At 39.8% G+C, this 27,565-nt stretch overlaps 1 protein-coding gene across 2 annotated transcripts in view; it reads right to left on the bottom strand.

Moving 5' to 3' along the window:
• Positions 1 to 27,565, bottom strand: part of LOC143027596 (reelin-like) — a 181,808-nt gene that overhangs the window by 72,752 nt on the left and 81,491 nt on the right. The window contains exons 30-45 of one of the 2 annotated variants that reach the window (XM_076188935.1): positions 26,888 to 27,046; positions 25,978 to 26,087; positions 25,107 to 25,307; positions 24,000 to 24,276; positions 23,732 to 23,875; positions 23,393 to 23,570; positions 22,525 to 22,767; positions 21,356 to 21,627; positions 18,955 to 19,063; positions 16,052 to 16,278; positions 14,699 to 14,919; positions 13,870 to 14,014; positions 4,460 to 4,644; positions 1,039 to 1,124; positions 765 to 900; positions 416 to 523 (exon numbers count right to left, since the gene is read on the bottom strand). In XM_076188935.1, the coding sequence (XP_076045050.1) occupies positions 416 to 523; positions 765 to 900; positions 1,039 to 1,124; positions 4,460 to 4,644; positions 13,870 to 14,014; positions 14,699 to 14,919; positions 16,052 to 16,278; positions 18,955 to 19,063; positions 21,356 to 21,627; positions 22,525 to 22,767; positions 23,393 to 23,570; positions 23,732 to 23,875; positions 24,000 to 24,276; positions 25,107 to 25,307; positions 25,978 to 26,087; positions 26,888 to 27,046 (2,801 nt within the window). The remainder of the gene's footprint in view (positions 1 to 415; positions 524 to 764; positions 901 to 1,038; positions 1,125 to 4,459; positions 4,645 to 13,869; positions 14,015 to 14,698; positions 14,920 to 16,051; positions 16,279 to 18,954; positions 19,064 to 21,355; positions 21,628 to 22,524; positions 22,768 to 23,392; positions 23,571 to 23,731; positions 23,876 to 23,999; positions 24,277 to 25,106; positions 25,308 to 25,977; positions 26,088 to 26,887; positions 27,047 to 27,565) is intronic. The other variant, XM_076188936.1, reaches the window with a different exon arrangement.

The following is a 27,565-nucleotide window of genomic DNA, read 5'->3' as shown; positions in this document are numbered from 1 at the left end:
TATATATATATATATACATATATATATATATTTATATATATATATATATATATATATATATATATATATATGTATATATATATATATCTTTGACAAACAGGAAGCAGATTGAAATTACAGTCCGCGAAAAGAATAGCACTGTGCAGCTATTACCCTCCGGATGAGAGCTCAGAGCTCATATACGAGTCTGCTTCGATCTATAGGTCATACTGTGTGTGTATATGTGTGTGTATGTGTGTGTGTGTGTGTGTGTGTGTGTGTGTGTGTGTGTGTGTGTGTGTGTGTGTGTGTGTGTGTGTGTGTGTGTGTGTGTGTGTGTGTGTGTGTGTGTGTGTGTGTGTGTGTGTGTGTGTACGCGCGCGCGTGTGTGTGTGCGTAGGGTGTAGGAAGAGGGTGGGTGGGGAGAATGTCTAACCGAAGCATTGCTGAGGTGACGTGCAGCCCATGGCCAGCGTGATTTGGACGAAGCTCTGGTCACTGAGGACGACATCCGGGGTCTCGGCAAAGCGGAGGCCATCACTACCTGCAAGAAAACGATCCCTGTACATAAGAACATAAGAATGGAGGCAACTGCAAGATACCATAAGGCCTACACTAGGTAGGTCCCACCTGTCATCCCTATCTATAAACTTATCTCATCTTCTCTTAAAACAATCAATTGTTTCAGTGATCGCTACATGGTTATTAACCCCCCCCTATCTCAAGAATCTATCCTGATTATTGAAAAAAAAAAAAAATCTACACAAAGTGTTTCCACTACTCACTGGAGAAGTGGACAGCTGGAAGGTCCGCCGAATCGCAGAGCGTGGAAGTCGTGGATCCGGGCCTGAGGAGGTAGTTGGCCCCGGAGCCGCTGTCCGAGAAGGCGGGGAGCCCGAGGACCTTGCTGCTGATGTACACCTGCAGGAAACATAACATTAGAAACTTAGTTACCCCTTCCGTGCCGCTCACTCGGCATTTTCACTCTTATTCAAAAGGCCATTCATAAAAAAAGCACTGTCTTTCATTTATTTCTTATTATATTTATCTTTTAAATACCTCGTCGATGGCCCACTGGGAGGAGAAGGTCCCGTCGTCTGAGGGTTCCCACCATCGAAGTCGCGTGGCGTTGCTTAGGGTGGCGTCTGAATGGAAGAAGGGATGCACAGGGAAAAACGTACATCATGTCAATTGCAAACCCCAAGGGAAGAGTGTTCATGTCAGTCTAAACTAGTGGTCCTCTCCATTCTCAACATTCGTGTGGCTTCCCTTCATTTTACTCCACCAGAAAACGTAATATATATATATATATATATATATATATATATATATATATAAATATATATATATGTATATATATATATATATATATTTATATATATGCATATGTATATGTATATATATATGTTGGGACATTGTGATAAGTTGATGAAGGTGGAAAAAGAAGTCACGGGTCTAGTTCCGAGTTTTTGAGTTTATTCCTGACCGGTTTTGCTTATGTTTCTCCTGAAGAAGCATAGAGTGAAACCGGTCAGGAATAAACTAAAAGATTCGGAACTAAACCCGTGACTTCTTTTTCAACCTTCATCATATATATATATATATATATATATATATATATACATATATATATATATATATATATATATATATGCATATATATATATATTATATACATATATATATATATATATATATATATATATATATATATATATGAATGGTTTGAGGTAAAGGTGGGACTTCGTCAGGGATGTGTTATGTCGCCCTGGCTGTTCAATTTATATATGGATGGGGTGGTGCGAGAGGTGAATGCAAGGGTAGTAGGTCAGGGGTTGTAGATGATTAAAGAAAATGGAGAAAAGTGGGAGGTGAGCCAGTTGTTGTTTGCTGACGACACTGCGCTTGTAGCAGGATAAGAGGAGGGATTGAGGAAGTTAGTGACAGTGTTTGAGAAGGTGTGTGAAAGAAGTAAGCTGAAGATAAATGTGGGTAAAAGTAAAGTAAGGTGATGAGATGTACAAGGGGAGAGTGACAGCAGGCTGGAAGTGAGCATTAAGGGTGAAAGACTGGAGGAATTGGATATTTTTAGATACTTGGGTGCGAATGTGACAGGAAAGGAAGGAGTGGGGGTGGAGGTAGAATGTAGATTGAGAGAAGCGAGTAAATGCCTTGGTGGATTGAAAAGTGCAATGAGAAATAGACATTTGGGAATGGATGCTAAGAGGAGGTTATAAGAAGGAGTGGTTGTACCAACAGCACTGTACGGGGCAGAAACATGGAACATGAGAAAGGAAGAGAGAAGGAGTTTGAATGTGTTTGAGATTAAATGTCTGAGAAGTATGATAGGGATTACTAGTCTGGATAGAGTGAGAAATGAGAAGGTGAGGAGGAGAACAGGGGTGGAAAGGGAACTGGGAGATAGGGTTGATGAAAGAGTATTAGGATGGTTTGGACACATGGAAAGAATGAGTGAAGAAAGGTTAGTAAAAGAAGTATGGAAGGCAGAGGTGGAAGGAGTGAATATGAGGGGGCACCATAGGATGAGATGGATGGATGGGGTGAAAGGGGCACTACAAAAGAGAGGAATTTCTGTGGAGGAAGGATGGGAGAGGACAGAAGATAGGGGTGAATGGAGAGGGGTTGTATATAGATGATGCTGTGATGCATGAGGGGGAGTGGGTGGGGGATGAGGGGGTGAGAAAGTATGTACGAGAAAAAAAATTGACGCAGCCCGAAGGGGTCGCCGAATTTATGAAGCGGCCTTGCTGTGAATGTGCTGTGTCTTGCAACACTGCTTCTAACCCAGGACAGTGGACAGGATGCAAGGATGACCCGTCATCCAGGAGGTGCCAAGATAAGAGGGAGGGAGGAGGGTGGACGGGAATATATAGGAAATGGAATAGGTGGGAGTGGTTTCTATGCCTTTTTCTTTTTGGCTACCCCCCCCCCGTGTAGGGGGAAAAAGCCTTTGGTATATGTATGTATGTATGTATGTATGTATATATATATATATATATATTATACGTAATATATATATATGTATATATGTATATATAGATATACATACATGTATATTACACACACACACACACACACACACACACACACACACATATATATATATATATATATATATATATATATATATATATTAACAATACATACATATACCAATTGCTTTTTCCCCCTTACATGGGACGTAGCCAAAAAACAGAGGCATAAAATCCAATCTCACCTGTTCCATCCCCACATATTCCACTCCAATTCTCCCACTCCCTCCATCTTATCTTGGCTCCTCCTGGATGACAGGTCATCCCTGTATATCGCCCACTGCCCTGTGTCAGAAGCAATGTAGTAAGACACAACACATCCATAGCAAGGCTGCTTCATTTAATCAGTGAACCCCCTTCTCTGTCCCCTCATGCAGAAAAAGAGAAGACTGTGAGAAATCACTCCGGGCTGTGTCAAAATATCATTCACACATGCTCCCTCATCTCCCCATCCCCAGCCCGCTCCCTTCCATGCATCACAACGTCATCCATACACAACCATTCTCCATTCACCTCTAACTTCTGTCTTCTCCCTTCCTTCCTCCACAGACATTTCCCTCTTTCCCAATGCCCTTTTTACCCCATCCATCCATCTCATTCTTGGTCGCCCCCTCATGTTCACTTCTTCCATCTCTACCTCCTACACCTCTTTTACAAATCATTTTTCACTCATTCGTTCCATGTGTCCAAATCATCCCAATATTATTAATAATACCATCCCATATTAATAATAATAATAACAAAAGTCTGATAAAGAGAACGACTTATTTCTATTACATAGTTGACAGTCATAATTATCTTCTGCTAGGGCAGTGATGGAAGTTCTTTGTTATATTCAGATTCTTCTCACATTATATAGAAAAGTATAATTTGTAAGAGCAGGCCATGATTCCCCTAAATTCTTGTCATGGCTCCCTTGGGGGCCCTTTATGGCTCCTTTGGGGACCCTTCATGGCCCCCAGATTGAAAACAACTGGTCTAAACATTAGCTAGAGAAGTATCACCAAGGTGAAGTACATAGAAATAGGGATAGCAAATGAATAGTCTACACTTGTGGATGAGTGAACCTAACTCAATGAAGAATGATTATTATGGCAATAAAAGTACCAATGATAATAACAATATCAATAATAATGATAAGAAGAAGAAGAATAGTCCTTATAATAACACTAATAAAACTCACTATCCCATTCTAAAAGCGGTATGCTGCTGGTTATTTTAGCCCAATGTTGGATCGCCTCCCCTCCTGGCCAGGGCTGTCAGGAACCAACACGCCAAAGCTCACAGCGAGTCCCATGAATGGTACTCATGACCGCCTGTTCATGAGTTCGACAAAATGTCCTTTGGGCTACCACAGGGCCCAATGCCAATGGTAATGGTATCAATAATGTTATCTTTTATGGGAAACCTGTGGAAATTAACCTTACCTGGGAGTTCAATGGTGATGTGTCGCGTGTAAGGGCGTCCCCCAGGAGTACCCGAGTGGATCCCTAGTTCCTCGAGGAGCACCCAGGAAATCCCACCGTCTGTCGAGTACTGAAGGAGCACTATAGGCGGGTGGGTCTCCAGCGGTGACTTGCCGCAGCTCATCCGCAGGTAAAACTGAACATAACTGGAGAGCGACCAAGAAGACAGGTTTGTGTTTCATTCTACGGTAGTGTTCACCAGACTTTTGTAAGGTTCTAGACACTTTCCTCTTTGTAAAGTGGTGGGCACCATAGAATATACAGTGTATATATATATATATATATATATATATATATATATATATATATATATATATATATATATATGTATATGTATATATATATATATAAACATAAGATAAATAGAATAATAGATAATAATAATATGATAAAATAGATAATGATAATAATAAATGTAATAAAACAGATAATGATATTGATTAGCATACTGTAGATATAGAATAGATAAAACAATAGATGATGATAAGTATAATGAAATTGATCATGATAATAAAAATAAATATAAACTAGATAGAATAATAAGGAACAATATTGAATCTGATAAGATATAATGATGATAATAGATATAAATATGAAATAAATAACATGAAATAAAAGTTAGAATTGACAAATGAAACATTAGCAAAAATAAAAATCTATTTCTCTGGTGAACCCTCACAGGTGTTATGATAAGAGTTCTGAGGGCGCCATGGCGCCGCTGAGATACATTTTTGGGACCACTCGCCTACAGTAACACAATGTCATCAAAGAGCGCCCGATGCAGTTCAAGTTTAGCAAGATAGCATTTGTTGCTGAGAAGGCGTGATAAAGGAACCTGATGTAAGGTGGCAGACATAATAAAAGGTCTGCTGCCTGGTGTGTGAGGGGTAATGTAATTTTAAGGGTAAGAATTGCAAGTCAGTCATTAACATCATATTAAGTCCACAGGATCGTGAAAAGAACCATGCAGTGCATGTGGAGTGTCAATGCTATGGGTATGTGGATTCATATATTTACCTAGTTGTATTATATGGGAAGGGGAGCTATGCTCATGGTGACCCGTTTTTGTCCTATGCTCATGGTGACCCGTTTTTGTACCTCGCAAGATCAAGTTTGTTAAATTCTTGAATTGTGTTTGCACACTATTTTTTCATCCAATTTGTTCCATTTATCTATTATTCTGTGTGGGAAGCTGTTCTTTTTCAGGTCTCTTCTGTAATTATCCTTTTTGAGTTTCATTACATATCCTCTTGTTTTTCCTCTGTCCCACTTTAATAAGTCCTCTCTATCAAGGCGTTCTTTTCCTTTCATAATTCTGTAGATGAATAGTAGGTCCCCTCATTCTCTTCTTTGTTCCAGGGTCGGCAATCCCAGGACGGCCAGTCTTTGTTCATATGTCAGGTTTGAAAGCGTTGGGGGCATCTTTATCGTTGCTCTTTGTATTCTTTCTAATTTTCTTATATTCTTTTTTGTACTGGGTGACCATATCAGCGCTGTATATTCCAGTTTTGGCTTTATCAGCGTTTGTAATATTCTTTTAATCATCTCCTTATCCAGGTATTGAAAGGCCACCTTTATTGATCTCAACAAATTGTATATTTCTCCGACTAATTCATTTATATGTTTGTCTGTGTGTGTGTGTGTGTGTGTGTGTGTGTGTGTGTGTGTGTGTGTGTGTGTGTGTGTGTGTGTGTGTGTGTGTGTGTGTGTGTGTGTGTGTGTGTGTGTGTATTTACCTAGTTGTAATTGATGATGATGATGATGATGATGATGATGATATGGTTTAACGTCACAAACTCCCCCCTATCGGAAGGCTAGGACAGTGCCCCCTCACAGAGGACTTTGTAGCATGGAATTTAATGAACCATGCCCTTGGTTCAACTTCGTCAGTGGCAGGATTTGAACCGCCTTCCCCTCGACCTTCGCCGCAAGTAACGACGCCCTAACTCGTGTATCGTTTTTGCATACACCACATTCTCATCTAACCTGTTCCAAACGTCTATTATCCTGTGGGGAAAGCTGTTCTTTTTCAGGTTCCTTCTATAATTGTCTTTCTTGATTTTCTTTCTATGTCCTCTTGTATCTCAACCATCCCATTTTATTAGATCCTCCCTATCAATAATTTCCATGCTTTTCATGATTCTATAAATAGTTATCAAGTCTCCTCTCTCTCTTCTTTGCTCCAATATCTGTAGCTCTAGTTTTACCAGCCTCTCCTCATATGATAGTTCTGAGAGCGTTGGTGTCAATTTCGTAATTGCTCTTTGTATTTCAAGTTTTGTTATACATTTTTTTGTACTTGGTAACCACGTCGTCGCTGCATACTGCAATTTTGGTCTTGTCAAAGTGACTAGTATTTTCTTCACCATTTCTTCGTCCAGTTATGTAAATGCCACTTTGATTGATCTTATTAGATTATAAGTTCCTTCAAAAGATTTGTTTATATGTTTCTCAGGGGATAGATTATTCATAAGAATGACTCCTACGTCCTTCTCATTTTCCAATTTTTTAATTTCTTCCTCTCCCAATGTATATGATCCCACTATTCTCTTTTTTGCTCCCTCCAAATTCCATTATACTACACTTCTTAATGTTGAATTCCGTCTCCCACTTCCTACTCCATCCCCATACTTTATTGAGATCACTCTGTAGCGACTCACAATCTTCGGTGTTCACTTTTTTCAACATTTTTGCATCGTCTGCGAAGAAGCTCATAGAACTTTCAATTTCTTCATCCATATCATTAACATATATAGCAAACATTATTGGGGCCAAAACTGTTCCTTGTGGAACTCTACTAATCACCTCATCCCAACTGGAATATTTGTCTCTTATCACTACTCATTTTCCTTTTCATGCAAGAAGTCTTCCATCCAATTAAGTAGTTTGCCCTGTATTCCTCTTGCAGTTTCTAATTTCTTTAACAATTTCTTATGTGGCACCTTATCAAAAGCTTTTTTCAGATCTTTTAGTCTTGAATAGAAACACATCAAGTTTGTGACGCATGATCTTCCTTGTCTAAATCCAAACTGCCTCGGATTTAGTACATTGTTGTTGTTGTTGTTTTCCAAATGCTTTACCCATCTAATTTTGACCATTCTTTCACAAAATTTAGTTACCGTCCCTGTAAGAGAGACCGGTCTATAGTTTGTAGGTTCTTTTTTGTTTCCCCCCTTATATATTGGTACTATATTTGCTCTTTTCCAATCTTCTGAAACTTTTCCGTTGTTCAATGAACTGCTTATTAGACTATGTATTTTGTCTGTTAGTTCGTTCCTGCATTCTCTCAAAATCCAGTTTGCCGTTTCATCTGGACCATGCGATTTTCTAACATCGAGATTACTCAAGTGATTCATTATTTCATTCCTTGTTACTTCTATCTCTTTCATAGGGGGGGACTTTCCCCTCCTACTCGACATCTCTAAGTTGTGTATTCTCTCTCGTAAACACTGATTTGAAATGCTTGTTCATAATTTCTGCCATTTCTATTTCCTCTGTGTATTCTATTCCTCCTTGCCGTAGTTTCACTAATTCTTGTTTGTTTTTCAATTTGTTGTTTACAAATCTATAAAATAGTTTTGGTTGATCTTTAATTTTTTCTATGACATCCTTTTCGTATTTTCTCTTTTCGTTTCTGCGCACTTGTGCATATTAATTTCTATAACCAGTATATATTTTCCATTTTTCGGGTTTTTTGTCTTTCCACCATTTTATCCAAGCTTTATCCCTTTTATCTTTTAATTCGCTACATATTTTGTTGTACCAACACTTTACATATTCTTTTTCTTGTTTTTGTCTTGGAACATACTTTTCCACTCCTTCCTAATAATTTTTTGTCAAAAATTGTCATTTCTCTTCTACTGTTGTTTCCTCTTTGTATATCCTTTCCCAGTCTTCTTTTTGAAAAAAAAAAATTCTCTCATTTTATAAAAACTTATTTTTCCATACATCATTCTTCTCTTTCTATATTGTTCGTCGAGGTGAGGGCGGTTCGAATCCTGCCACCAGCAAAGATGAAGCAAGGGCATGGTTAATTAAATTCCGCGCTACAAAGCCCTCTGTGATGGGCACCGTCCTAGCCTCCCGATAGGGGGGAGTGTGTGACGTTAAACCATATCATTTTTCTTCATTTAGTTCCAGTTCAACTAATATGTGGTCACTTTTAGTTAGTGGTGTCTTATATTCAATCTTATCCACTATTTCAGGTTCTGCTGTGATTATTAGGTCTAGTCTCGATGGCTCTTTCTCATTTCTATAACTAGTATCCTCTTGTATCCATTATGTCATTGTATGTTCTATAATCATATCAAGTAGTACATTTTTTCATAGGTCACCTCCACCCTTCACTGTCATCTCTTCCCAGCAGATTTCTTTACAATTAAAGCCACCCATTGTAACTATTCTTCCTCCATGTTCCATTATCTTATTTAGTGTTATCTTTGTGTCTTCTAACATATTCTTGTGGTCTTTCTTTTAGGAGGCACATAATTTACCACAAACTTCCTGCTCTTCTTGTCCCTGTCCTCTACTTCCATCGTAATCATCTCCACTCTATTCTTTCCATATGTAATATCAATCACATTCTTAGTCAGGAACATAACTCTACCCCCTTGTTTTACTTCTCTGTTTCTAATCCAATAATTATATACACCATGTCCTACACTGTTGGGTGGTAATGGACCTTTCAATTTTGTTTCCACAATTCCCATAATGTCCGGTTCTTTTTCCTTAAGGTAACCATTTAGTTCATTCAAGGCTGTTATTAATCCATCTATGTTTGTGAAGGACACTTTTAATTTTCTGTTACCTCCATCCTGTTTTCTGTTTCCCTTCTGTCTTTTTCTCCTATGAACCATTTCCTCACTTTCATATCCTCTATTCTCCAATAGAATTTCTCTTTGTCTGAATATTTTCTCTTCCCTTTTTTTTTCTTATCTTCGATTTTTTCTCTCTTTCTCTCTTTCCTCTTCATTCATCTCTTTATCCATACCTGTTTGTACTGATCACTTTCTGCTAGTTTCCCTGCTTTTGATAAGACATTCTCTGCTGGTCTTCTCCATACTGTATTTCCCTAGCCTATATTTCTTCAATTTCTTTCCCTATTTCCTGTTCAGTTACTTGAAATATTTTAATACCTTGTTACTTTTTCTTTCTTATCTCTTACTCCTGTAGTCCTATTTGGATTATGCTTCTCTTCCATTCCTAATATAATTATACATTTCTTTTTATCTGCCAAGTCTCTTACTATATTCTCCTTCTCTCTCATCACTTTAATAACTGTGTCCTTAGTGTGATCTTTCTTCTATTGTTTCACTATATCTATAAATTCAATTTTGTTGTTCTCTTGGACTTTTCTCCAACCCTGTACCTCTTTTGCTATGGACTCTTTATTCTCTTTATTATTCCTCTTTTAATTCCTCATTCTTATCTAGGATGAGGTGGATGGGTGGGGTGGATGGATGGGGTGAAGGGGGCTTTGGGGAAGAGGGGAATGTCTGTTGAGGAAGGACGGGAGAGAACAGAAGATAGGGGTGAATGGAGAATGGTTGTATATGGATGATGTTGTGATGCATGAGGTGGAATGGGCGGGGGGATGGGGGGTGAGGTAGTATGTGTGAGCAAATTTTGACGCCGCCCGACGGGATTTCTCCCCGTCTTCTCCTTTATGCATGGGGGGGGGAGGTCGCCGATTTGATGAAGCGGCCTTGCTGTGGATGTGCTGTGTCTTGCGACACTGCCTATGACCCAGGGCAGTGGACAAGGTGCAGGGATGACCCGTCATCTAGGATGTGCTAAGATGAGAGGGAGGGTGGAGGGGTGTGGAGTGTATTCAGGGATGCAATGGGTGGGAATGATTTTATGCCTTTTCCTTTTTAGCTACCTCCCTTGTAAGGGGAAAAAAGCCTTGGTATATGTATGTATTTCTTTATTTAGGTTTAGGTTCTCCTTCTTTAGTTTTTCTAATTTATCAAATCTTTGTGTAATTAGTGCGAATTGGCTGAACCTAACCTCCCACGATTCGTTCATTTTTGTTAGTTTTCCTCTAGACTTGCTAATCGAGGGAGGTTGTCATCTCTTCCCTCATTAAATCCATAGAAACAATTTTATCTAAACTATTTTTAATTTCATGTATTGTTTTTGCACACACCACTTTCTCATCTAACTTGTTCCAAATGTATATTACTCTGTGAGGAAAGCTGTTCTTTTTCATATCTCTTCTATAGCTGTCTTTTTTATTTTCTTTCCGTGTCCTCTTGTATTTCTATCATCCCATTTTATTAGATCCTCTCCATCAATAATTTCTATGCCTTTCATGATTCTGTAAATAGTTATCAAATCTCCTCTCTCTCTTCTTTGCGCTAGTGTCTGTAGCTCAAGTTTTGCTAGTCTCTCTTCACTGTGTGTGTGTGTATTTACCTAGTTGTATTTACCTAGTTGTATTTTACGGGAAGGGGAGCTATGCTCGTGATGTCCCGTCTTCATATCTCATTTTATCTAAACTATTTTTAAATTCATATATTGTTTTTGCACACACCACTTTCTCATCTAACTTGTTCCAACTGTCTATTACTCTGTGAGGAAAGCTGTTCTTTTTCAGATCTCTTCTATAGCTGTCTTTCTTGATTTTCTTTCCGTGTCCTCTTGTATTTCTATTATCCCATTTTATTAGATCCTCTCTATCAATAATTTCTATGCCTTTCATGATTCTATAAATAGCTATCAAATCTCCTCTCTCTCTTCTTTGCTCTAGTGTCTGTAGCTCAAGTTTTGCTAGTCTCTCTTCATATGATAGTTTTGAGAGTGTTGGTGCCAATTTTGTAATTGCTCTTTGTATTCTTTCAAGTTTTTGTTATACATTTTTTTGTACTTGGTGACCACATCGTTGCTGCATATTCCAATCTTGGTCTTATCAGAGTCATTAGTATTTTCTTCACCATTTCTTCATCCAGGTATGTAAATGCCACTTTGATTGTTCTTATTAAATTATAAGTTTCACCAAAAATCTTATCTATTTGTTTCTCAGGTGACATATTATTCATAACAATGACTCCCAGGTCCTTCTCATTTTCAACATTTTATACTTTCTTCTCCCAGTTTATATGATCCTGTTATTCTGTTTTTGCTTTTTCCAAATTCCATTGTACTACACTTTTTAGCATTGAACTCCATCTCCCACTTCCTACTCCATTCCCACACTTTATTTAGATCACTCTGTAGTGATTCACAATCTTCTTCCGTGTTCACTTTTTTTAACAGTTTTGCATCATCTGCAAAGAAGCTCATATAACTTTCAATTTCTTCATCCATATCATTAACATATATAGCAAACATTATTGGGGCCAGAACTGTTCCTTGTGGAACACCACTTATTACTTCATCCCAATTTGAGTGCTTGTCTCTTATCACTACTCTCATTTTTCTTTCTTGCAAAAAGTCTTCCATCCATTTAAGCAGTTTGTCCTGTATGAAAAAGATTACAAAGGCGGAGAATGCCGACAGGAGACCTTTTGATCCATATCTAGGTCGGATGCGAAAAAAATCCTATTAATAATAAAACAATAAATAAAATCTATAATAATGTAAATAACAAATAAAATACATAAATAAATGCATAGGTATAGTTAAATAATAAACATACAGGTAAATAGTAAATAATAATTCAGTTTCTAATTTCTTAAGCAACTTCTTATGTGGTACTTTGTCAAAAGCTTTTTTTAGGTCTAGAAATGCACAATCAGCCCATCCATCTCTTCCTTGTATTATATCTATTAGCCTTGAATAGAAACATATTAAATTGGTGACGCATGATCGTCCTTGTCTGAATCCAAATTGCCTTGGATTTAGCACTTTTTTTCTAAATATTTTACCCATCTACTTTTGACAATTCTTTCACAAATTTTTGCTATTGTACTTGTTAGAGAGACTGGTGGTACTATATTTGCTTTTTTCCAATTTTCTGGAACTTTTCCTTCTTTCAAGGAACTGTTTATTATACTATGTATTTTGTCTGCCAGTTCATTCCTGCATTCTTTCAAAATCCAGTTTGCTATTTCATCTGGTTCATGCGATTTTTTGACATCAAGATTACTCAAGTGTTTCATTATTTCATTCTTTGTTACTTCTATTTCTTTCATAGGGGGACTTTCTCTTTCCATTCGATCTCTTCAGGTTGTATGTTCTCCCTTGTAAACACTGATTTAAAATGCTTTTTCATAATTTCCGCCATTTCTATTTCCTCTGTGTATTCAACTCCTCCTTGTCTTAATTTCTCTTATTCTTGTTTGTTTTTTAGTTTGTTGTTTACAAATCTGTAAAATAATTTTGGTTGATCTTTACATTTTTCTATGACATCTTTTTTATATTTCCTCTTTTCCTCTCTGCACGCTTGTACATATTCATTTCTATAACAAGTATATATTTTCCATTTTTCATGTCTTTTTTGTTTCTTCCCTTTGGTCCAGGCTCCCACAGTAAAATTATGACAATAAAAAGTAGGTAAAGACTATGGTTACAGATGTAAGAAAGGGATCAAGACAACTTTCTCTCCACTGTTCAGTAAGTAAACGTAAAATGCAGATTAAAACAAGAGGACTTAATGATAAAATCACAGGTGTAAAAACCACTTGAAAAATCAGGTCCTAAGATTAATATGACAAACCCTCTTTTCATGGTAGATTGAAAAATACAACTTATCCTACAACTTGAAAAATCAGATCCTGAACTTGATATTTGTATCTTTCATGGCACCGAAAAGAACACTAGAAGACTCAGATCCTCTGACAAAACATATATTTTTGTGACAAACTGGAAAATACAGGGCCCTCACATAGGAGGCAGGGGAGGCATATGCCCTGGGGCGGCACAATTAGGGCGGGGGCGGCAATTCTAGTCTGGACATGCCGCCCATAAGGCTGACAAAATAATTATAATAAAAAGGTCAAAGGAGCCCTGAATATTTTACCGTAATATACGAATTTTGTGTTAGAATCGACAGAATATGAAATATTGTTCCCGTATCCTTTCTGCAATAGGGACATTAAATACAATTTTTAAAATCCGTTTGATTATTTCGCAAGCCAATGGCTAAAACAGGCTGCAAGGGATGGTGGAGATGGGAAGTGGTGATGGGGGAGGGGGGGGCATCACTGAGAACTTTCCCCGGGACGGCACTTAGGCATGTAAGGGCTCTAGGAAAATGCGAGAACTTGTTGTGTTACTTGAAGAATCAGATTCTGAACTTGACATTACTCTCTTTCATGAGTGACTGAAAAGTAGATTGAGAGAATCAAATTCTCTGACAATACATACATTTTTGTGACAAACTGAAATCTGCAAGAACTTGTGCTACTTGAATAACCATTTTTCCTCACCCTCCAAATTCGAGGTTGAGATCTCTTGTGACAAGCATCCTCTCTCCTTCTCGATTGAAGACCAGAGCGTCTCCTGTCAGGACACCACAGTACTTTGACACTTCTGCACCTGATGCTCTGAGAAAGCTTTCGTCATCGGCAGCACCTGCAAAATATCTTTAGTTTACATTCTAGAAAATCACAAAATTCGCTCCCCTTTCTGGATCTACACAGATGGTGTGCTCCTCATCTTTATCATAATCACTTCATAACAATCATATTGCTTACTGATCCATCAACAAACTGAAAGACAATACATTGCTGCATGCCCGACCCCCTGATATCCATTCTTCTGAGTTCTCTCTCCCTAAAACAGCGTTTCTTAACCTTTTTCGACCTCAGCACCCCTTTTGGTCAGGCCTAAACAGTCCAGCACCCCCTACCATTGGCTAACACCTGGTTACTATAAAGATAAAATAAAGACGTATGTGACCTTCCCCAGCACCCCCTGAAATTGATTTCAGCACCCCCAGGGGGTGCTAGCACCCCAGGTTAAGAAATGCTGCCCTAAAAGAACAAAGTCCATCTGGCCAGGACGCGGTGCAGCCATCATCCAGCCCTTCTAAGTTACCAGAAGAGGCTGGATGACCACATCACAGATAACTGTCCAGGATGTAACACTTCACCCCATACTATACAACACATTATAGACGACTGCATTGTACACAATTACGCACACCAATAACACATCATATTCTCTATAAAGGATTTGTAGGAAACCCCGTTCATGCCATGGCGTTCCTCAGCTAAACAGTCTAGGGAACTACAACAACAATAACTCTATTCTTACCTTCAAATCCATCCTTGAGAACTTTAGGATTGGACGTGACGAAAGTACAGAATTCCTCATCGTAATTTTCGTCGCAAATGCAGCTATCGCCGTTAATGCAATAGCCATGTCCTAGACAGTGTCGTGGACACGCGGGGCCAATGTATACATTGTCAATGCCCCAAGGAACGCCTTCCTCTCTTGCTTCGTAACGGCCTTGCCACCAGCGGAACCGCACCGTCCTGCAAATGAGCAAAGGCCCTCGAGTTAGATTGTAACTATACCACACACGTGATCCACATGCTTGCGACATGGCACTACCTCCCCCTCTTGCTGACCTTGCTTTCCCAGAACAACCACCTTATCACAGAAAACCTAACGCAGCAGAATTCAGACAAGCAAGATATAGATGCCAAATGTCACCAGAGAAACCCCCTTTATTATACCTATCCCTATTATATTACCATAAGCTAATACATATATAAATATCTAACCATACCCACCAACCATACGACTAACTGGTATGGAACTGACCCCAATGCATAGAATAGCCAAACTAACACCTTTACCTACGACAACCCACTAACCCCCTATATTAACCGACGATAATGTAACCAAGGAAGAGAGCTGAGCAGGTTGAGAGCCTGCCAGCCAAAGGTGTGCCCGAGGTCAAGGCCCGGCACTTAATATATTTTGCCCAAAGGGCCCATATATAGTTTGTTAATATCAAACCAGATCACTTTGTAATAAAATAGAAGAAACTCCGGTTTTGAAGTTTATTTTGGCCGCATTAAGTCCACCTCATGTAACCACAACAATCATCAAACGGGGTTACAAGATTCACACGTGAGCTGAGTCAGGGTCTCAAGGTTGAGGTATGAAGAAGAAGAAGAAGAAGAAGGCGAAGAAGAAGAAGAAAAAAGAGAAGAAGAAGAAGGCGAAGAAGAAGGCGAAGAAGAAGAAGAAGAAAAAGAAGAAGAAGAAGAAGAAAAAGAAGAAGAAGAAGAAGAAGAAGAAGAAGAAGAAGAAGAAGAAGAAGAAGAAGAAGAAAAAGAAGAAGAAGAAGAAGAAGAAGAAGAAGAAGAAGAAGAAGAAGAAGAAGAAGAAGAAGAAGAAGAAGAAGAAGAAGAAGAAGAAGAAGAAGGTGAGGAGCCTACTCCATGAGGCGCGTAGCTGCGGCCCAAAGCCGTCACCTTTGCTCTATACGCTTGAGAGACTGTTGGAGTAACTAACTTCAATTACTGGTGGGAATTGGAGAGAAGTTCGTGACCCCCACAACTAAGCAAATGTGAGACCAGCATGTTTCCGATCACGACACTAGAGCAGCACAAGTTAAAGAAAAAATAGGTAAGCAAAAGAAAATAGAAACTGTACCCGCAGAGATGCACGTGGTCGAGAGGTATCGTGACACGCGTCCAGTCCTTGAGGGCATTTGGGTAATAGACGGTGGGCGTGGTGATGTCATGCAAACAGTCCGGGCTGGTCGGCCGGTGAGACTCTGAGGGCGTGATCAGCGTTCTCCACGTCACTCCGCGGTCGGTGCTGTACTCGAAGCTGACGTTATGCTCCTTCATCGTCGTGTCCCCGCAGCCCACCTTGATCTGGAAATGACGGGAAGAGAAAACATCCAGACTTCAAACACTATAGAACAAATCAGAGACATGTTTAATATTGCACCCCCTTTGATTAATTTAATTCCTGTAGCTAGAAAGATTTTAAGTGGTGTCCCGTGGGATACCCTGTCCTAATGTCCCTTCCTCATCCATTCTGGGATGCATAAATAAATCAGAGGTCGTATTCTGTGTCAACGTACTTGAAAAAAGCTTCAACAAGCAAAACAGTGTACTTTTGATAAAGACACCCCTCACCTGAACTAAGCTATGACAACCTCAGGACAGGAATTTGGTGACCTAGCTTGGCCAGCCAAGGGCAGTCAGTCTGTAACTACGAACTCTCCAAAATGAAGGTCCCACAGATATCGTTTCAAGTGAATACAGTTTAGCTGGTTAGAAACGGGGTTTCATTCTCCCCTTCACTTGCAACCACAAAAAGGCCAACATCATTCATGGGATACAGTAAGTATAAGTTCCTAATACTGTCTTCATGTGTACCTGGGACAGGAACTGCACGTCCGAGACGCGCCTTGTTCCTCCCATGCCACGTACCTATTAACATATTTAGGCGTGTAACAGTAGCTGTGACGAAAGTGTATATATATATATATATATATATATATATATATATATATATATATATATATATTGTAACTTATAGAGGGTTTCTATTTTGAAGAAGCAATGTGTGTACGAGTATAGTTTGTACTGTAAATTGACTTTTATACTGGAGCATATTATTTCTAAGAAAGTTGTATAATGTATTATGTTGTATACTATAATTTGGCCAATAAACTAAACTATACAACCGACAAGCACACCGGGAAACTGTATTTGATTTGCTGCTTTACGTGAACAACTCCGATATACTGGGTTCCTCTTCCCTCCAAACCGCTCTGACATAAGTAACCATATCTCATGCAAAGCTATTTTCAATGAGGAGAACGCCCTTGGAAGAAGACGGAGACGACACCCTTTAGCTGGCCTCCAAGGATTTCTGTGAGCTCTGCCCGTTGTGAAGACGGTATATAATCAGTAATATATGGTCTATAGTTGTTTTTAACCTTTTTCATTCCATTCCTCCTTTATGAATTCTCAAAATTCCTGTGCTTCCTCTTCATTTTTCTCTCAAACCCCACAAAGTAATATATATATATATATATATATATATATATATGTATATATATGTATATATATATATATATATACATATGCAAATAAATCACAAAAACACGTGATTCACAAAATGTGTAATAAAACCACTTGGAAAATAAAATGAAAGGTGACCGAACGTTTTCGTCTATTCAAGATATTTTCAAGGTACATAGTAGGGGTAGTGACGTTATATATATATATATACATATATATATACACATATATATACATATATATATATATATATATATATATATACACATATATATATATGCACAAGAAACACTAGGGGGGAAATTAGGACAGATCCATTGTGACCTCATTATCTCAGCACGGCCGAGCATATGAACCGGCTACTGTCAACAATTTTATTTGTTACAAAGTTCTCTAATTTATACATTCCCATGAATGTGAGTATGGGAATGTATAAATTAGATAACTTTGTAACAAATATAATTGTTGACAGTAGCCGGGTCATACGCTCGGCCGTGCTGAGATAATGAGGTCACAATGGACCTGTCCTAATTTCCCCCTAGTGTTTCTTGTGCATATATATATAACGTCAATATCACCTTACTCTATACCTTGAAAATGTCTTGAATAGACGAAAACGTTCGGTCACCTTTCATTTTATTTTCCAAGTGGTTTTATATTTTATTACATATATATATATATATATATATATATATATATATATATATATATATATAATGTATATATATATATATATTATATATATATATATAATGTATATATATATATTTATATATATATGCAATAACAACAGTAATAGCAACAATAATAATTATAATAACATTAACTAATAATGATAATGATAATGATAATGATAATGATAATGATAATGATAATGATAATGATAATAATAATGATAATAATAATAATAATAATAATAATAATAATAATAATAATAATAATAATAATGATAATAATAATAATAATAATAATAATAATAATAATAATAATAATAATAATAATAATGATAATAATAATAATGATAATAATAATAATGATAATAATAATAACAATAATAATAATAATAATTTTTATGAAGAGAAATCCTTTCCTTTAATACAGAGTTGACAATCATAATCTTATATTTCTTCTTCCAGGACTTGCGGCGGAGGTTGAGGTAACGGCAGTTCTAACCCTGCCGCCAGCGAGTTGGACCAAAGGCATGGTTGATTAAATTCCATGCTATAAAGTCCTCTATAAGGGGCACTGTCCTAACTTCCTGATAGGGGAAGTTCGCGACGTTAACCCGAATCACATTAGGTCATATGGATCCTCGTTGGCCGAGCGGTTTAGAGCGTCGCTACTTGCAACGGAGGTCGAGGTGACGTCAGTTCGAACCTTGCCGCCAGCGAGTTGGATCAAGGACATGGTTCATTACATTCCACACTACAACGTCCTCTGTAAGGGGCACCGTCCTAGCCTCCTGATAATAGGAGTTCGCGGCGTTAAACAGAATGAAAGGAAGATCCGACTTACGTCGAACTGGGCGACGGACATCTGGTCAACTTCGACGTCTCTGGTGTAGACGGCGCGCTCACCCTCTTCATCTTCCTTCCCGACGATGATGCCACGGTGTTCGTCTTGTCTATGCAAAGAAACAAAAGTAAGGAGGCGACTATACAAGTGGAATGGACATAAGCAGAACAAATAGATAAATAGAAATACAGATAAATTAATAAATAAATGAATAAAAGAAAAAAAAATAGTTAACTAACAGACAAACAAACAATTTTGGAAGAAATTTTCCGAGAAGATTTCATCCCTTTTTCTTGCAGCGGCGTCTTTAACATTTTTATTCTGGCTAAAGTTGGGCTAGTTTCTTGACTGCTGCTAGAGACTCGTTGACACAGGGCTAATTTAGCAGTCACTAGGGCTAGCTGCAAGTTAACTTACCCAGCAAGTAGTTTGAAGGCAAATTTAAAAATTTTCGTTCACACTGGGCAAGTAGATTAGTAGTTTACAAGTCACTTTAGTAACAATGTAGTGAGCGGTGAAACAATTGGTTGTTTTAAAGAGAAGATAAAATAACTTTATGAATGGGATGACAGATGGTAAGGGGCATGGAACTGCCTAGTGTAGGCCTTATGGTCTCTTTGAGTCTCCTCTATTCTTATGTTCTGTTAAAGAAAACATGACAGAAGCGTCGCATCCCACATCGGCCATCGACCAGTGTCTGATCTCGACATAAGAATGGAAGAGACTGCAGGAGACCATAAGCCCTACACTAGGCAGCTCCATGTCCCTTACCACCTGTCATCTTATCCATGATGTTATCTCATCTTCTCTTAAAACAATCGATAGTTTCAGCGCTCACTATATGGTTACTGAGTCTATTTCACTCGGTAACCACTCTGTTGGTAAACCTGTTCTCTATTTCCTTAGATTTGTCCAATTTAACACAGACACCGGTACAATGTTCTTTCTGGGCAAATTCCTGGGAGAATTTGGAGCCCATTGCCGGCCGTTGTGGGGTCTTGGGTTTCCAGCAAGAGCAACCGAGGTACATATACCAAGGGCTTTTCCTCCTTACCAGGGAGGCAGCCACAGTCAAAGGCATAAATCCACTCCCACCCACTTCATCCCCATCCACTCCACTCCCATTCACCACCCCTCCCTCCCTCTTTTCTTGGCGGGTCATCCCTGCATCTCGCCCACTGCCCAGGGTCAGACGCAATGCAGCAAGACATAGTACATCCACAGCAAGGCCGCTTCACTTAATCGGCGATCCCCCACCCCCCTTTCCGTCCCCTTATGTAGAAAAAGAGAAGACAGGGAGAAATCCTTTCGGGTTGTGTCAAAATATCATTCACACATACTAAGAAACCGAGGTAACAGTGAATAAGTGACACTAATTAAAACACCAAATGAGTGAGAGGAAACTAAGTGCGATTGTCACTTGGACCTTTCCATTTTTTTTTATTTTCAAAGACATAAAGACCTCTTTCTCTTTCTCTCTCTCTATTACTCTTTTCCTCTCCCTCTCTCTCTCTCTCTCTCTCTCTCTCTCTCTCTCTCTCTCTCTTTCTTTCCATAAAATGTTGACCTTATTCCGTGTGGGACTGATGGGTCAGCAGATATTTAATCCCTTAAAAACCTTGACTTACTTCATATGTATAAACGTGTGTGTGTGTGTGTGTGTGTGTGTGTGTGTGTGTGTGTGTGTGTGTGTGTGTGTGTGTGTGTGTGTGTGTGTGTGTGTGTGTGTGTGTGTGTGTGTGAGTGTGCGCGCGCGTAGTTTTATTTGTCAAACGTCAGATAATTTTACTCAGCTGAGGGTTAGTATCAGTCCAGCTCTGATTGAAATATCAGTTTTATTCTTTTATCTATTTATTTTCATTTATTCATTTACTTATTTTCAACAAGTCCTGCTCCACCAAGATGGCGCTCTGCAGGATTTCGTAGCGTGGAATTTAATTAACCATCCCTTTGGTCCAACTCGCTGGCGGCAGGGTTAAACTGCTGTCACTTCGACCTCCGCCGCATGTAGTGACGCTCTAACTCGGTCGGCCAGCGAGCACCCAGTCGATCGAAACTCCGTTCAATATAGGAGGCACCCTCAGATGAATGAAATCGTCCGAAGTTTTTTATATGAGAAAAAATGGAAAATCTGCACAAGAATATTGACTGGCCGAAACCCATGCATAAGACATGTGCTTATATGTAAATAACTCATACTTGAAGTGCTGTCAAGACAACAAACGGTCTACACAGAAATCAGTGACCTCAGATAAATGAAATCTAAAAATCCGAATAAGAACATTGACTGGGTGAAGCCAGACATTTGCTTTTATGTAAGGAAGACATTTGCTTATATGTAAACAAATCATACTTGATGTGTTATCAAGACAACAAGTCTACACAGAAATCAGTGACCTACTCAAGACAGAGATGCCCCACTTCCCCTGCAGGCATATCGATCCAGCCGTCTTCGGAGGGTGTTCCAGCGTTGAAGTCATCATAAAGAACGTTTGGCGTGATGGGAATCCCACCAATGTACACATCATCGAGAGCCCAGGAGTGCATCTCCGCACCGCCATGCTCCGGCTGCCACCACCGGAACCTCGTTGCGTTGGTCTTGGCAAAGGGAACATCGTCCAGTTCGATCGAGACAAACCGAGGACTAGAGTGTGACGAGTCGTAGTGAAGTTCCTGTGTGATATCATAAAAACATAAGAATGGAGGAGAGTGCATGAGACCATACAGCCCAAACTAGGCAGTTCCATGTCCCTTACCATCTTATATCCAATCCATAAAGCTATCTAATCATCTCTTATAATAAAGTTATCTAACCAAGATTGAATCCCCTTTCCCCTTCCTGCTCCTACACGTTCTCCTTTGTTAGGTAAAGCGAGGGGAACAGAATAAGGCCGCATCGGTGTGTGGCAGAGATGTGGCTTCCCATAGGTTTCCATTCTTTAACATCGATGCCGCGCACACGCTGGCCACAGACGCAATGTGCCCGGATCCGCTTCTAAACAATGGAAACCTATGGCAAGCCACATTCTCGCCACACAGCGACGCGACGATGATGCGCCACAGAGCTGCTCGTCTGCTCCCGGCCTAAAGGTTCAAGGGAAACTGAAGAAGGAAGATGATGAAGAACCTATTCGAGCATCATCCTAGAACTATAAATGAAAAACCCTGACTACATAAACACACAAGAACACATGTTTCAAAAAGTAAAATTCCTCTGACAAATCGGATTCAAGAACAACTGGACGTTGTAAAGACCAGTAACGCCAGAGTACATATGTAAAGATGAGCTAAAACACATACTAGCTTGTAAAATGTAGCAATCCCAGAAATGAGTTTGTAAATATAAATCGCCCTAACAATGATGATCATTTAATTAAGGATAGATAAATAAGAAGGTTAGGTTAAGCTAGATTAAGTTAGGTTAAGTTAGGCTGTAAAGATTGGCCATCCTTAGAATGAGCTTAAGATGAGCCAAAACCCCAAATATTACAACGTACAAACAATCTACCAAGTTTTTGGTGCTGAGTTCCTACAAGCATTGAAATCACTGAGGCTCTATTTCAAGAATACCTTCAGCAGTGTCCACGAGATACCGCCGTTGGGCGAGTACTGCACCAGGACGCCATGATGGCGCGAGAACGCCTCCTCTTCGGCGTCTTCGAACTCCATAAACACGGCGTCGTCGTCGCTTCTCTTACTGTGGCCGGAGCCGCGACCTAACCCAGAACCGTCACAGCCAAACTTGATGTAGAACTGTATGAAACCCGCAGCTGTCATGTCCATGTCAATAGTTGTCGCCTTTCGAGTGCCGTCCTGGGAGAAAATATAAACACTGCTGGATTTTCCCGTCACTAACTGGCACCTGTTCAATATGGTCGAGCTGATTACACTGACTTCAGATTTCATTTACAACCACAGCCATTCTAACATACCAGAACTTGACATGCATTTCTCGCGCCATACACACAACCTTACCAAGCCGGACTAAACCAACATGTTGAGGTAACTGCCATTCTACATATACATATATGCACATACCAAGGGTTTTTCCTCCCTTACAAGGGATGTAGCCAAAGTCAAAAGGCATAATTCCACTCCCACCCATTTCATCCCCACCCACCCACTCCAATCCCATTCACCTTCCTCTCTCACATCTTGGCTCCTCCTGGATGACGGGTCATCTTTGCATCTCGACCATTACCCTGGGTCAGAAGCAATGCCATTCTAACATAGTATAAACTTCACATACAGCACTTCTCACCCTACATACAACCTTATCAAGCCGGATTAGGCCACAGTGTTTAGGTACAGATGTATCGTTCCTCAGGGGACAGGCCGGTCCTGCAGTGTACCACTAAGGCTAAACAATACTACGAATGTCTTCAGCTGAAATCTGTTACTCAAGAAATATGCGTCTCCAGCCCTGTGGGAGTATTACCTGGTGGAAAACAAGTGCCGTTTTCGATACGAGAACGCCGCAACGGTGGGACACTTCGCCTCCCAACACTTGCAGCCACTTGGTCGAATCTACTGGAGACGTGTCAAAAGTGTCCAGGAGCTCACAGGGCAAAACAGACTCTGGTACGCAAAAGTCACCGAAGTATCCTTCATCACATCTATAGAATGGCGTAATAAAAGTGTTACAAATGTGAGCCAATACCCTTGTGATTCATGACAGTTTCAGTTGAACATAAGAACATAAGAATGGAGGAGATTACAAGAGATCATAAAAGCCTACGCTAGGCAGTTTCAATTAAACTCACGAAGGCAAACGTACATGCATTCGTTATCTTTGCAGTAGCCATGACCAGAGCAAGTCCAAGGGCAGGAGTTTCCTATGTAGACATTGTCTATTCCCCACGCGAGTGGTAAGGAATCCCCATGGTCCTCTTCAATCCAACGAAGTCTGGTCCTCTCACCCCTACAAAACAAAATAATGTTCAAGCAAGCTACATTGATACAGAACAGATACCTAAATGACTGAAGCCTTTCATTTCTAGACATTTCAGAGGAATGTAGGATCAGTTAATCGAGCTGCTGCGTACACAGTATCTATGGGAAGCGGCAAGGTTACACGTGTCCAGTCCTGGAATGCTTGTGTACTAAAGACGGATTCTTCGTGGTACGACATACAACTGATTTTGGGGGGACTGCATAAGAGTCGTGCCAGATTCCAATTCCGTCCGTGGTCGGTTGAGTACTCAAGCAGGATTCGTCCCTCCATCTTAGTGGGCTCCTTACTGCAACCCCCAACTGTTATGTCAAACTGCAGCACACTAGCATCAGTAACGTCGACGTCCCAGCTCTCCAAGAGTTTTTGACCTGAGGAAATATATAATCATTAGACAATGAAAATATTTGCTAACTTGTCCTTTTGTACCCATGGACACATTTACCATAACTGCAGCATATTCGACTAAAAGGTCTTGGATTCAAAGCTGAATTAAATTTTTTATCTTAGATGTAAAAAGAAAGCAGGGCAATTTTCTTTCCGGGGATATTTATAGGAGGGCTTGGAGGCAGTATCAATTCATACCCGAGATGTTCACAGACGATTAAAAAAAAAGTATGATTGACAACATATTCTGCTGTGAATGTGATGTGTCTTGCTGCATTGCTTCTGACCTGAGAAGTGGACAGGAGACAGGGATGGCTCTTCATCCACGAGGAGCTAAGATGAGAGGGAGGAAAGAGTGGTGGATGGGAGTGGATTGGGTGGGAGTGGGTGTGCGCCTTGGCTGGCCAGTTCCTTTATATGGTGGAAGAAGCCCTTGGTATATAGATAGATAGATAGATAGATAGGTAGATAGATAGATAGATAGATAGATATAAATATAGGTAGAGAGACAGGTTGATAGACTGATAAATATGTATATAAATATATATATATATATATATATATATATATATATATATAGAGAGAGAGAGAGAGAGAGAGAGAGAGAGAGAGAGAGAGAGAGAGAGAGAGAGAGAGAGAGAGAGAGAGAGAGAGAGAGAGAGAGAGAGAGAGAGAGGAGAGAGAGGAGAGAGAGATAGAGAGAGATAGAGAGAGATAGAGAGGAGAGAGAGAGAGAGAGAGAGAGAGAGAGAGAGAGAGAGAGAGAGAGAGAGAGAGAGAGAGCGATAGAGAAAGAGAGAGAATGTGTGCGTACTTGCTCTTCCTTCCATGAGCATGGCTCTGCTCTTGCTGCAGCTATTGTTCCCCTGTTGTGCTCCCACCGACTGGAACCAGTGAGAAGTGGTCTTTGGCGAGTTCGGGAAAACGTCCTCGAAGTCATCATGGAACCCAAGGGGCAGGAATTCGGTGGCCATCAGCATCACGTCATCTAAATGCCATTCCGCTCGTGATTCTGCTTCAGAGAGGAATTGATATGAATATTCAGGACAGGGCATCCCACGGTATGTTAATTGAAGTCTTTCTAACTACAGGAATTAAATTAATTAAAGAGGGTGCACTATCAAACATGCCTCTGTGTTTTTCTATAGTGTTTTGATTTTGAATAATTGCTTAGAGGTTGGGTTCTGCGTCTATGTACTTGAAAAAATATTCAAAAAGTGAAAAGTTGTACATTTAATAAAGGTTCCATCCTCACATGGTGTCTATTCTGACCATTCTGTCTGCAACTGCCACTCTAAATTGAGTGTAGTTCGTGAGTTTGATTCACGGGACCCACCGCGCGCTTCTTGCGTTGGTTCCCGACAACCCTGGCTAAGCGACCAACCATTGGTCTAAAAAAAATACAGCGGCTTGCCCTACCAAAGATGGCAACCCAATCATAAAAAAAAACAGCGGCTCGCCGTAAGTGACAGCAGTTGCCCTACCAGGGAGGCGACCCAAACATGGGCCTAAAAAAGTAAGCGGCTTGACGCAAATGACAAGATTTGTCCTACCAGACAGACGATCCAAACAATGGCCTAAAAGACCCAGCGGCTTGCTGCAACTGACAAGGCTTTGCCCTACCAAGGGGTTTTTACTTCCCACCTCGTGGGTGCGGAATGATGGTTGTAGCACCTTCCTCTTACCTGACTCATCTCCCACTCCAAGGTCCATGTCCGCATAAGTCTGCCACCACCTAAATCGCGTGTGAGAAGTCCGGGCAGCATCCGGGAGTGGCGTGAAGAAGGTGTGATTCCTGTTGGCAAAACAGGAGTTGAATAAAGGTCTGCCCACGCGAAGAATAACTTACAAATCCGCAATTTCTGTTGTACAGTACATAAATGCATTACAGGCCAGGGATTATTCTGAGTAATTTTGAGAACTGCACAAAATAGTTAGAGGCAAGGACCGAAGGGACAATGCCATTGGGGCGAAGATAGGGTCCGGGGTCCGCTTAAAGCCCCTGGAAGCCACTGCTTTGTGGATCTTCTGAGATGGATTCTGCTGAACAAATTGCTTTTTTTCAACTGTACAATTACTGCTCTACTGCACGTTAGAATAATCGCTATTACAATCATACCAGCAATGTGATATTGTATGTGTTTATCTCAAAACCAATTTGACTTATTTTTGACAATCACATGGTGCAACGAGTAGAATGGACTTAAAGACAACACACTGCTGCATGCCCTCCCCTTTAATATCTTTCCAGGTTGCGGCGCGGCCACCATCCAGCCCCTCTAGGCTGCCAGAGGCGGCTGGATGATCGCATCGCAGATAACTGTCCAGGATGTAACACTTCACCCCATACTATACAACACATTATGGAAGACTGCATTGTATATAACTGTGCACGCCAGCAACATAACATATACTCTATAAGGGCTTTGTGGGAGAACCCCGTTCCAGCCATGGCGTTCCTCAGGAAGATGGGACTGCTTGGCCAGACGGTCTAGGGAACGACAACAACGATGACGACAACGACGAACAGAATTGATAAATTAGTATTACTTCCACATATTGTATATATTGTATCCCCCCATGTAAGAGATTTACCTGTTGAGCGTTTGACCTGGTTCGTAGTACTGCAGTGTAGTCCAGGTCTGCCCGTTATCGGTGGAGTACTGAAGGAAGACGTTGTCAAGAGGAGCTTTGCCCACTGCGCACCGACCACGACGACCATTCGAACCAATTTGAAGTTTGTACGCCAGGAATCTGTTGACGTGATAGATTTGATAAAGTACATTTCTAAATATGTTTGAGTATATGATTGTTTATGATAGTCTTAAAGTAATGTTTAATAAAACTCATTTGACAAAGTGCATAATGTCTTTGAGTTTATGATTATTTATAAGTTTTCAAGTAATAACTAAAATAATTAATTTAAAAAGTGCATAATGTCTTTGAGTACATGATTTTTACGATAGTCTTCAAGTAACATTTAAAAGAACTTATTTGACAAAGTGCATCTTTGGGTATATGATCGTTTATGATAGTCTTCAAGTAACGATTAGAAAAAAGCTCACTAGACAAAGTGCATAATGCCTTTGAGTATATGATTATGAAAGTCTTCAACTAATGTTCAAAAGAACTCACTTGACAAAGTGCATTTTTGTCTTGATGCCTTTGAGTATATGATTGTTTATGATAGCACTTAAGTAAAGTTAAGAACACACTTGACAAAGTTAATTTTTATCTTAATGCCTTTGAGTATATGATTGTTTATGATAGCAC

Source organism: Oratosquilla oratoria, chromosome 8 (genome assembly GCF_046742065.1).
Source record: "Oratosquilla oratoria isolate Oo_2021 chromosome 8, ASM4674206v1, whole genome shotgun sequence".
NCBI classification, from domain to species: domain Eukaryota; kingdom Metazoa; phylum Arthropoda; class Malacostraca; order Stomatopoda; family Squillidae; genus Oratosquilla; species Oratosquilla oratoria.
Note: the sequence above shows the minus strand (reverse complement) of the source record. Positions and strands in the feature narration are given on the sequence as shown.